The 12,482-nt window shown below is 50.7% G+C and overlaps 1 protein-coding gene across 1 annotated transcript; it reads right to left on the reverse strand.

Annotated features, from left to right (window-relative positions):
* Positions 1–1,031: 1,031 nt before the first annotated feature.
* ZNF792 (zinc finger protein 792) lies at positions 1,032–8,431 on the reverse strand. Its single transcript, XM_012775082.3, has 4 exons — positions 8,193–8,431; positions 5,580–5,706; positions 4,922–5,044; positions 1,032–4,265 (listed from the first exon to the last, which is right to left on the reverse strand). The coding sequence occupies exons 1-4, from the start codon at positions 8,223–8,225 to the stop codon at positions 2,638–2,640; spliced, it is 1,911 nt and encodes a 636-aa protein (XP_012630536.2). The 5' UTR covers positions 8,226–8,431; the 3' UTR covers positions 1,032–2,637.
* Between the last annotated feature and the right edge of the window lie 4,051 nt (positions 8,432–12,482).

The raw sequence follows: 12,482 nt of genomic DNA on the forward strand, positions 1-12,482 counted from the left end.
AAAAAGAGTTTTTGTATGTTATTAAAGGTAAACTGGAATAAGCTCAAATTAAAATATTATAACTTTAGGATGTTAAAAGTAATTCCCAGGGTAGCCACAAATAGTTATAGAATATATGAGAGGAAATAAGAAGAGAATTAAATGTTTTTAAAAAATCAAACACAAAAGAAGACAGTAACACAGGAAATGAGAGACAAAAATGCTACAATGCACATAGATACCACCTCACATCTGTTAAGATGGCTACCATCAAAAAAACCAAAAATAAGTGTTGGTGAGGACTGGAAACCTTGTATACTGTTAGCGGGAATGTAAAATGGTACAGCTGCTGTGGAAAACAATATGGCAGTTCCTCAAAAAACTAAAAACAGAATTACTATGTCATGCAGTAATTCTGCTTCTGGGTATATAACCAAAAGAATTTAAAGTAGGGTCTAGAACAGATATTTGTATACCCGTGTTCAGAGAAGCATAATTTACAATAATCAAAAGGTAGAAGCAACCCAAGTGCCCATCAACAGAAGAATGGAAAAGCACAATGTGGTCTATACGATGGAATACTATTTGGCCTTAGAAAGAAAGGAAATTCTGCTACATGGTACAACACTGATGAAGCTTGAAGACACTATGCTAGCCAGAAAAAGACAAATACTTATGGTTCTACTTATATAAGGTACCTAAGTAGTCAATTCACAGAGACAGAAAGTAGAATGATGGTTTCCAGGGGCTGTGGAGAGGGGAGAAATTGTTTAATGGGTATAGATTTTCAGTTCTGCAAGATGGAGATAAATGGTGGTGATAGTTGCACAATACAAATATACTTAACACCACTGAACTGTACACTTAAAAATGGTAAAGTTTATGTTATACGTATTTTATCAGAATTTTTAAAAAAATTAATAAACCATAAAAAATTGTGAGTATTCACTCAATGGAGCACTACTCAGCAGTAAAAGGAACTATTAATATATATACACACAGCATGGATGATTCACAAGATAATTATGTTGTATGAAAGAAACCAGACCAAAAAGGAGTATAAATATTTTATGATTCCAATTCAATAAAATTCTAGAAAAGGCAAACAAATCTATAGTGAAAAAATGAGTAAATAAATGTTTCCTGGGGAAAGCAAGGAGGGATTATAAACGGGCATGAGGTAGCTTTGCAAGTAATGGATATGTTCATTATCATCATTATAGTGTTGGCTCCCTGAATGCATACATATATTAAAACTTATCAAACTATGTGCATCAAATATGTACAGTCAATTTTTGCACAACAATTATATCTCAACAAAGCATTCAAAGAAATTGTTCCTCAGAAAACTCTGACCTCACACTAATTTTAGAAAATCAGAAGATACAGCAACCTTATATTGACTCCAACATCTCTCCATGCCTTGGCACCAAAGAATGGCTGGCTATATCACAGATGCTACATCCCTAGAGTATAGGGTTTACTTTCTCTCAGTCTCTCTTTTCCTGCCAGCATAGCACTGGCCTTGAGATGCACAGTGCAGAAAGGCTACAGCAATCCACAAAACATTTGTATTATTTGCTCTGCCAGTAACATTCATCACAGGGCAGCAGAGGTGTGGAGGTCCTGACAATTTATGCAAACCCTGAATCCTACAATAGCCACGTTCCAGGGAACATTCGTGAATGCACCTTTAGAATAGGTCTATTCCTTCCGGCTTGCTATAGCCTCACCTACTCCCTACTAATCACACCCAGTGTTTCTGTGCAAATTATGGTCACACCTGGGCCCAGTAGGTCTCGTAGTGAGAGATACCTATCTAATGCTGAACTTCAGAGCACATGGCCCCTTGGCAGGTGCCAGTTAAACAACATGTGCTTAACAGTGTTAGAGAATATGTGGCACCCCATGAATAAGAGACCCAATTCATGCTGCTCCCAGAGGCAATGGAGGTTGTCACAACTGCCTCCTCCTCAAGGTAACACAAAAATCCATGCCAATCAGACCACAATATTAGGCCCACAAAGACCTACAATCTTGAAGGCCTTGGGCAGCAATACAAATGAGACCAAGTCTGGACTCAGAGTTGTTCCCTGCCACTTGGCTGTCCCCTCTGGGGCAAAAAAATTAAAGACCCCTGTAATTTGGTAGACCTTAATAGTGTTCTCAACCCACCCCACAACAGTGATCAGAACATGGAAAATTAATGGTGGCTTTATCATAAGGCCCTTATTATCCCATGAACCAGAGGAAGGTACAGTAGGTAGTTGTTGGGTCAGGTAACATGGAGGCTAGATAAATCCATGATGAGCGTAAGACCAACAATGACCCAGAAAAAGAGAAACTTTCTCCGCAAGCTGCCAGCAAGAACTCTGCTCAGGTCTTCACAGCCAAAGACAGGTCATCTCCACAGCTAAACCAGTCACAGGGGGAGGAAAGACACCTTCCCATGGCCTCAGACCGCTCACAATTCCTTTCAGGGATTGGAAAGAGAGAGGAGGTCCCTCTTCCCCAAGCATAGTGGAGTGGCCAACACATTCTGGAGGCCCACCAGTGTGTAGAGCTGAGATGGCTTCTGTCACAACTCTGGCAGTGACAAAACTCTGATACAATCCATGGTCAGAAAAGGTAACTTGGCTCCAGAAAGTTTCAACATATCTAGCATTCATAGGGAATCTCCCCACTGTGGATATTTGGATGAACAAGGTTCAACTTCTGGCAGATAGCTCCTTCATAAAGTCTGCTCTCAGAGTTTATCTCTGGTGTGTGCCTTTGTGTTGAATAAGGAGGGAGCACATTCTCTGCACTCCTTTCTCTAGTGTGTATTTTCTGATGCCGAATGAGGGTAGGCCTCTGGCTGAAGGCTTTCCCACATTCACTGCATTCATAAAGCCTATCCGGTTTGTGAACTTTCTGGTGCTGCCTCAGATTGGACCTCTGTCTGAAGGATTTTCCACATTCACTGCACTCATAAGGCCGTTCACCAGTATGAAGTCTCCGATGGTTATTGAGGCTGGAGCTTTGATTAAAGAATTTCCCACACTCACTGCACTGGTAAGGCCGTTCACCAGTGTGGAGCCTCCGATGGCTATTGAGGCTGGAGCTTTGGCTAAACAATTTCCCACATTCATTACACTCATAAGGCCGTTCACCGGTATGAACTCTCTGATGTTTCATGAGATCAGAGCTTCGGCTGAAGGCTTTCCCACATTCACTACATCCATAAGGCCGTTCACCAGTGTGGACTATCCGGTGTTGAATGAGACTGGCAATGTGGCTAAAGAATTTCCCACATTCATTGCACTTATAAGGTCTTTCTCCTGTGTGAACTCTCCAATGTTTAATTAGGCTAGAATTGCAGTTGAAGGCTTTCCCACATTTGCTGCACTCATGGGCACTTCTACCAGTGTGAACCCTTTTATGATGAATGAGATTAGAACGCTGGCTAAAGAATTTCCCACATTCACTGCACTCATAGGGCTTTTCACCAGTATGAACTCTCTTATGTTGAATGAGGTTGGAGCTTCGGCTAAAGAATTTCCCACAGTCACTGCACACATGAGGGCTTTCACCAGTGTGAACTCTCCGATGTTTCATGAGACTAGAGCGTTGGCTGAAGAATTTCCCACATTCAGAGCACTCATAAGGTTTTCCTCTATTGTGGACTCTCTGGTGTTGAATGAGGCCAGCAGCATAGCTAAAGAATATCCCACATTTGCTGCACTCATAAGGCCTCTCTCTGGTAAGGATTCTCTGGTGCTGAACAAGTGTGGATTTGTCTCTGAAAGTGTCCCCCAATTCACTGCACTTGTTTTGCCTTTGCACAGTGTGAAAATCCACCACACCCTCAGTGCTCTTGTGTTGCTCCCCCACACTGGGAGTGACCTTATGCTGGAGAAAGCCTGATGTGGCCATAACGTCCTTCTTGCCATCCCTGCATGCAACAGGCTTCTCTGACGTTTGGTCTCGGCAGGTCTTCTCAGGTAAGGCCCTGCCCTCCTCGCTTCTGATAGGTTTGTCTACATTGTGCTGCACAGGCTGCTGAGGAAGGTTTGCATTGAACTCAGATCTGTTCCTGGAAGTCTCACACATATATGGTTTCTGCCTGGGATGTGTTGCCTGATGTTCAGCCAGGTGCAAAATGTCTTTCAAGTGTAGACCACACATGCCGCAGGAATAGGTCTTCTGGCGGGATAGAGCTGCCTCCAGATTCCTGTCCTGTGACACTCCTTCTATGGAAACACTGTGCTGGGAAGGTAACTCCTTACCTTCTGTTCCACAAAAATCTGAAAGCAGAGACATGCTGGTGAAGTTCATATAGACTTTGATAGAAGAAAACAGCCCTGTGACCTTTGCCTGTCTGACCCAGGAACGAGTCCACAGGATTGTTGGCAAGACGAGAAGCCTCAGGTCAAGGTAAGAAATGGTCTGCTCTATAGTACTGTGTCTGGACAGGTCGCAAAATAGGGAAGGCCTTATCAGGACCAAGGACAGAAGGATGGGGTACTGAGTGGAGAAGCAGGGTCTCCAACTCACTTCTCTATAAGGGCCTTTCGGCAGAGCCCTGGCTGCTGGTAACCTGTAAGGGCTATGCAGAAAGTGTGTCTAGGCCCAGGAAAATCTGACTGCAACTGAGTAGCAGTGTTCAAGGACTTCAGGGAAATGTGCACATCTCACGATATTAAGTGTAAGCCAATGGAGAGTGCCACAGAGGAAGCTCTGGAAAGAGTGAAACACAGAGGCCAGAAAAGTGGGGCACAGCCAGAAACCCAAAGTCAAGGTAGCAATGACAAGTGGGCAATGTGTCAAGAATGCAGAGGGAAAGGCAGAGACAAGGTATGGCCATTGGTTTTGGCACCAAACGATAATGCACATGAGAAAAGAGCTGGCATGATTTGAACACAGTGGTGACATCACATGCTCCCTCTCCACTCCCACTTACCGGAGCCAGGCCCACCATAAGCCCCTCTTGCCATGGCTGAAGTCATATCCACGCTGTCAGGCACCCAGGGCTCTTTTCCCATCTCCAGCTGGGCAAGTACGTGGGACCTAAAAGATGTAAGTCCTAAGGGAGAGACAGGCAGGTCAAGCGGCCAGCATCTGCCCAGGTGAACTACCTCCTAACAGACCCCAGGAAAGAAAACTCAGTATCACAAAAAGATCTTACAAGGGAGGTCAGGCAGGAGCATCCCAGTGGTCACAGCAAGTAGCAACCACACAGTATCTGGAATTCCTGGCATAGTCAGACTTAGGACATAGTAGCAAAATGAAAAGAGCAGAGCTGAACCACAGACTGTCAGAGACCTGGACAATCACCCAGGTGGGGACTGGCTAAGTCAGATGTGTTCCACAGGGCTGACTGCAAGACTCCTTGTGGCTAGACCTTCCCTGCAAGGTTCTGGCAGCAGGTGTGGGGCTGCCCAGGGAGGGGAGGGGGCCTTGCACACAGCCCAGCCCTGGAACCCACAAGGCATATTCCAGGAAAGTGGGGAAGGAAGGAGTGCCCACGGTCTGGCAGCAGGAAGGAAAGAGCTGCTCTTTGGGCCAAGGGGACAGGCAGAGATGAGCTCAGAACGTCAGGGTGGGTGTGACGCCCTTACCCAGCGAGGCTATCAGGGCAAAGTTCTCCAGCATCACGTCGCAGTACAGGAGTCTCTGAGCCTCATCAAGGAGCCCCCACTCCTCCTGGGTGAAGTAAATGGTCACATCCTCAAAGGTCACACAGCCCTGCCATGATGGGGACAGTTCATTCCATGATCAACCTCTCTCCTCAGGACTCACTGGCCACGACCCGCTCCCCTCCATCTCTCCTCCCCAGCTCCCCAGCTCTGGGAGATCCAGGCCCTGGTTCCAGCCGTGCTTGCTCTTTTTTCATGGCTCACAGGCCACTGCATGGGCCCACAGCAGCAACTGGTGGATGGACAACCTCCCCTGTCAGACCCTTCCCCCATGTCACCAACAGCACGCTTCTCAGATGCAAACAAACATGGGCTCAGTCTTCTCCCTTAATCCCACGTCCTGAGCCTGGGGCAGCAGCTCGCGCTCCCTCCCACGCGCGCTTGGCTCACTATCGTGCACGGATCTCACCCTTCTGGACCTCACCACTGCACCCCCATCACACGGCTGCCCTGGCCCCACCCAGTCCGTACCACGGCCATCTCTGTGGACTCCCACGTGTCACTGTGCATATGGATGGCATCCAGACAGTGCTTGGCAAATACAACCAGGACCCTGTACTGCTCCAGACCTTTGACAGCTCCCACTGCCAGGGGCAACACCCACCCCGACTGGAGGCCCCTCTGGGTGACCTGAGCCACCCAGAGCACACACAGGGGTCAGACACACTCTGCCCTCTCCTGTGTTGCTCCTTCTGATCCTTTCGTCGCTCACACTCATTCAAAAGCAGACCCCGCTGGTCATGCGACACCCACCCGCCCAGAGCCAGCAACTCTTCCAACTGGCGCCATCTGTCCCGGAGCTAATTCCCCAGTCTGGCTGCAAACCTCCAGGCTCACCGAAGGTCACCACAAAAGTCTAGTGTGCACACAGATGGGTGCATAAGCCCAGCCGCTGTGATATTACCTCCATCGCTGCTAACCCTCAGCGCCCATCTCATGTAGATGACCCCTGGGAGGTGCCCTGTGCCATACCCACTGTCCCCACTCACGGCCCCATCATCACAGCCACCGCTCTTCCTCATCGGTCTTTATGATGCCAAACGAGCCAACCGAGGTCCCCAAGCAAGACGCCCTGCTCCTGGTTCTCCACCCCACCTTCCTCTTTCTCTAACATCACCGTCACCACGACCTGAAGGGTCACCCTCCTAAATGTGGCACACGGCTCTTGTCCACCCATCTGATGCCACATTTGGGATGTTTCTAATTTTGGAAATAAACCAAGACCACCCAAATGAGAAAAGCCAAGGCTATTTCTTTGGAAATAGCTATAGCAAGGGAGTCGGCCACCATCACTTGCGTTTTGGGAGGCAGGAGAGTGGAAAAGCTTGGTCGTGGACGAAAGGGGAGGCCTCAGTGTGCCCTGGCGGGAGGCTGTTGGCCCGGGGAGGCTGTTGGCCCGGGGAGGCTGTTTTTCCGGCAGGCTAACTAGAAGTGGGCATCCCATGTTATTGGTTAGGGGTCATAGTTGACTTTCTCCAGTTGGTCCTAAGTTGGAAGAAGGAGCAAAAATTGGGGAAGCTCTCAGCAATTAATCAAGCCCCGGCCATGTGGGACCAATCATTACAGAAGTCATTGTTTTAGCTTCCTGGATTGTCACTGCAGATAGCAATCTGGCTTCCCCCAAGTCTCACATAGGGCAGGCTGGTTTCCTGGGTTGTTTATTGTAGATAAGGGGGTTGGTTTCCGGGGCAGGCTGTAGGTCAGAGTTCTATTTTTACATACGGTCTGGCCGGTGTCCATTGGTTACGTTCAGTCTCTCCTAACTGTAACAACGCCCCAGAACACCATGACTGTGCGTCCAGCTGCCCACTCTTCAACTCGACCCCGGGGGTCTCTGAAACTTCACAGATGCAACATGGCCAAAACCTAATTTCGACTATTTCCACGGAAAAGTCCTCCCACAAACAACTTGTCTTTCTCAGTTGACAGCTCATCCATCCTTCCAGCTGCTAAAGCGAGAAACCATAGCTTCGTCCCTCTCCTGTGTCACCCTCCGCCTTAGAAAATTTGGTCGGCCAGACTTAAATAAGACAGACTCAGAATCCAATCGCTTCCTTTATAACTCTGCTCCCTACTCTGGCCCAGCCATGAGCACGGCTCACCTGGACTGTTCCAGGGGGCTCTGCACCCTCACCCCACGTTTGGTTCTCTCCTCTGCGGCCACAGGGAGCCCGAAGCAGAGCATCTCCCTCCTCTGCCCTGAATCTTCCATGGCTCCCAACACCCTCAGGACAGAGGCCCAGCTCTCCAGCCTGCCATTCCAGGGCTGTCTTCTGCCTACCTGTCCCAGCAGACCCCAGGACAGTGACCCGGGCTTCCCTGAACACCCCCAACTCCGTCTCCCCACCGAGCCCCTGTACCTGCTGGCCCCCTGTGCCTGGGAATCCCTTTCTGCCTTCAAGCCATTAGATTTCAGAAACGGGGGTGACTCACTTCCAAGGGGCCCTGACACAAAAGCAGGGAGACGGGAAGGGCGGAAAGTCCCGGAACAATGCCCGCTTTCCGCCTCAGGGCCAGGAACAAGGGGCCACTCACCTGCGCGCTGGCCGTCGGCGCCGCCGCAGCCATGGAGCCTGCGGAGCGCGCGGGCCGCAGGGTGCCCGGGCGGGTCCCGCGGGCTCAGCCTACCACGCGCCGGGCCGGGCCCGGGGGAGGTGCGACCCCGCGCGGGGCATGGCACCCCACCCGCGGCCGTCCCCGCGTCCCCGGCCGCCCAGCGGGCACACAGGCGGGCGTCCCGGCCTCCCCGTCAGTCCCCGAAAGCCGGGCACACAGCCCCCCCCACGGGGAAGTGACCCGCCCGGCCGCCGCGCAGGAACTTCCGGCCCCCACCTCGCCGGCCGGACGAGTCGCGCCGCCGCGGGCGTCACTGGCCGGGCGCCAGCTGCTGACGCACAGGCACGGCTCCGGTCGCGCGTCGCCGTCCTGCCCGGCGCTGGCGGCAGGGGGCGAGCGCGAGCTTCCCTTAAAGGCGCCGGCCCGGCCTTGCTCTTGCAGCCCCGGGGGTGGGGGGGGCACCGGCGAGCCCCTCCACCCCTCGCCCAGGTTCACACCGAAAAGTGGGGGCGACACCCAGCTGGACCAGTCTCTGTGCACTGACACGAAACGTTGGAATTCAGTGCTTCTCAAACCAGTAACACCAGCGTCACCCGGGAACTGGGTGGAAATGCATGTGCTGGGGGGGCAACGACCTAACCCTAAATGGAGCAGAATCTTGAGTGTCCCCCATCAGTGTGTAGTAGGTTTGTTCCCGTCCATGAGCTAACGCTGACATGTGACCATCAACCGAAGTCCATAGAGTGTTGTACTTTCTATGGGTCGTGACAAATGTGTAATGAATGACCACAGTTACGGTTTCATACAAAATAATTTCTCTGCCCTAAAAATCCCTTATGTTTTACATATTTACCCCACTCTTCTCCCAATCCCTGGCAACCACTGATCCTGTTATCATGTTCACGGTGTCGCCTTTTTCAGAATGTTATATTGGAATCATACGGTCCAGAGCCTCTTATGGTCTATGGTCCATACGGCCCATAGGTTTGCTTCTTTAACTTAATGTGCTTGTAAGGTGTCTCCATGTCATTTCTCGGTTTGATAGCTCGTTTCTTTTTAGCGCTGAGTAATGCCTCCGGACTTCTCCAGGCAAGAATTCCTCACCCGGTTGTGCCGGGCAAGACTTCTCATAGTCCCAAAGCTGGGAAACACAAACGGTCTCTGGCCTCAGTTCTGGGTCCTAGTGCAGAAGCGCCCCCAAAAGAGAGGCAGGAGCTTGAATGAAAGTTCCTGCCAGGGAGGGAATGGCTCTTCCTGCCACAGGAAGAGCCAGTACACCCTGAGGAAGCCACAAGTTTTGCAGAGCCGCAGCTCGGCCGGGCCCAGAGGCAGAATAAGCGAATTTGCAACACTCAGGGGTGGAGAGGGTGGCGGAGGCTTTGCCTGGTTCCAGCAGAATCCGAGACAGGCCTCGAGGGAGAAGATAATACAGGGGTGAGGAATGAGGTCAAGCATTCCAAGACAGGTTTAGCAAAGGCGAGTACAGACACCCAGGAAAGAAGCCAGGGGCCCAGGGCGTCGCAGGAATACACACTCTGTGTACGCACAGGCTGGTGCGCGGGCGTTGGTGTTGGGGACAGTGTTGGGGGCATGCTGGGGTTGTGACACAGAGACCACTCGCACGCAGCCACAGGAGGGGGCTGGTGGGCTAGGTAGGCATCGATTGCTGCATCCCAAATTATCCCCAAACTCGGAGGCTTACAACAGCACACGTTTATCTTCTCTCTGTTCCTGCGGGTCCAGGGTGCAGGCACGGATTTAGCTGAGGCCCCTGCTTCTGGGGTCTCTTCTCGGGAGAGACCCCAGTCTCTCCCCAGTCTGCAGTCAAGGTGCCGGTGCGACTGAGATCTCATCGCGTGGCTCAGCTGGAAAGGCGTCACATCCAAGTTCGTTTCCTTAGACCGCGATCCTCAGTTCTTTGCCAGCTGTGGACTAGAGGCTGCCTTGGTTCCTGGCCACATGGGCCTCCCCGGCGTGGCAGCTCGCTTCGCCAAAGCGCACAGGCCAAGACGGCAAATCGAGAGAGTCCGGCGGCAAAACGGAAGTCACCATCTTTTGCAACCTAACGGTGGAAGGGACCTCCATCCTCTGTGCCGTCTTCTTTGGGTTAGAGGCAAACCCACAAAGTCAGGCCCACGCTCCAGAGAAGGAACTTACATAAGGCCACCCGTTACAGGGGGTGGGACCCTTGGAGGCCCCCTTAGAAGTCTACCCACCACCGGTGGACAAGTAGCTGGAAAAAGATGCCTCACCCTCCACTTCCCCGTGGGCCTAGACTGTCCTTGGGAACTGTTTAAGGAGACAACCTTTTAAGTGAATTAAAAGGCAACGAAGAAACGTTATAGAAATGTTAACCTTCCTAAAACTTTCTAGGGCTGATTTCCTCATAGTTTGTAAGCATTGGGCTTCATTTCTAGTGAGACTGCCTTTTATAAATAGTAATTCAGGCCGGGGGCGGTGGCTCACGCCTGTAATCCCAGCACTCTGGGAGGCCGAGGCAGGAGGATCACTCGAGGTCAGGAGTTCAAAACCAGCCTGAGCAAGATCGAGACCCCCGTCTCTACTAAAAAAATAGAAAGAAATTAATTGGGCAACTAAAAATATGTAGAAAAAATTAGCCGGGCATGGTGGTGCATGACTGTACTCCCAGCTACTTGGGAGGCTGAGGCAGGAGGATCGCTTGAGCCCAGGAGTTTGAGGTTGGTCTGAGCTAGGCTGACGCCACGGCACTCTAGCCTGGGCAACAGAGCAAGACTCTGTCTCAAAAAAAAATAGTAATTCATTAAAAATAGGTAATTCACCTGTAATTTATGGACACCAGAGGTTCCTCACCTCCACCCTCATTGCCTGGTCAGATGCACTGCATGTTTCTCAGGAGAGATCTGAGAGTATTTCTGTTACCTGCATAACAAATCCCCCAAAGCTTAGTGACTTGGAGCAATATTGATTCTGCTCCCAAATCTGCCATTTAGACAGGTCTTGGTGGAAGCAGCTCACGTCTGCTCCACTTGGCATCCGCTGCAGCAGCTTGAAGACAGGGCTGGAATTTTCTGAAGGCCCTCTAACTCACACGGTTGGCTTTCAGATGGGGCTGTGGCCAGGGTACCTCCAGGTGGCCTTTTCTTTTCTTTTTTTTTTTTTTGAGACAGAGTCTCACTTTGTTGCCCAGGCTAGAGTGAGTGCCGTGGCTTCAGCCTAGCTCACAGCAACCTCAAACTCCTGGGCTCAAGCAATCCTCCTGCCTCAGCCTCCTAAGTAGCTGGGACTACAGGCATGCACCACCATGCCCGGCTAATTTTTTCTATATATATCTTAGTTGGCCAATGAATTTCTTTCTATTTATAGTAGAGACGGGGTCTTGCTCTTGCTCAGGCTGGTTTCGAACTCCTGAACTTGAGCGATCCTCCCGCCTCTGCCTCCCAGAGAGCTAGGATTACAGGTGTGAGCCACCGCGCCTGGCCCAGGTGGCCTTTTCTATGTGGCTGTTTGGGCTTCCTCACAGCATGGCGGTGCCTGGGTTCCAAGGATGGGCATCCTGAGAGAGAGAGAGAGAGAGAGAGAGAGAGAGAGAGAGAGAGAGAGAGAGAGAGAGAGAGAGACAGGAAGAGGTGTGTCTCCTTTTATGACTTAGCTCGAAAGTCACCTATTGTCACGGCCACCGCAGTCTCAGGCCTGCTAGATTGCAGGGGGAGGGAACATAGATTCCATATCTCCATGGAGGAGGGTCAAGGTCATATTGTAAGGAGGGCATGTGAGATGTGACACGTTGGTGTGTCCATCTTGGGAAAACACAATCTGCCACAGACAGCAAACAACCCCCACCACCAACCCCCAAGAGCTTTCACCAGAGGCAGTAACAGCAAACATTTAAAGTAAAAAATAAGCAGTCATGAAGAAATGAGGCGGCGAGTATAATCTTGATGCAAGAGAAGTACAATCCATTCTGCCTCCTCTTCCAGCAAAGCAGGAGGTTGGGAACAGACCTGGCTGTGCCTGAACTAGTGTAGACACGTTGTGCAGAGTCGCTGGGTTTGGGATTCTCCCCTGCTATTGTAAGCCCCATTCTATTCTATCGCTGCACAACACATTGCCATCAATTTAGCAGCTTAAAACAACACTCGTGCATTATCTTTAAAGTTTTGTGGATCAGGGGTCTGAGCAAGCTTGGCTGGGCTCTGCTCAGGTTAAAAAAGCTGAAACCCAGGTGTCCACCGGCTGGGCTCTGGGGGACACGTCTGTAAATACTCCAGAAATGACACCTGTTGGCCA

Source organism: Microcebus murinus, chromosome 16, assembly GCF_040939455.1.
Source record: "Microcebus murinus isolate Inina chromosome 16, M.murinus_Inina_mat1.0, whole genome shotgun sequence".
Classification (NCBI taxonomy): Eukaryota; Metazoa; Chordata; class Mammalia; order Primates; family Cheirogaleidae; genus Microcebus; species Microcebus murinus.

What these genes read in the sequence shown, in the direction of transcription:
- ZNF792 (XM_012775082.3), bottom strand. Translation starts at nt 8,225, where the DNA reads ATGGCTGCGGCGGCGCCGACGGCCAGCGCGCAG. An exon ending in CGCCGACGGCCAGCGCGCAG is followed by an intron (nt 5,707 to 8,192) that starts GTGAGTGGCCCC and finishes CCATCATGGCAG; the next exon opens with GGCTGTGTGACCTTTGAGGA. An exon ending in TTATGGTGGGCCTGGCTCCG is followed by an intron (nt 4,266 to 4,921) that starts GTAAGTGGGAGT and finishes CTCTGCTTTCAG; the next exon opens with ATTTTTGTGGAACAGAAGGT.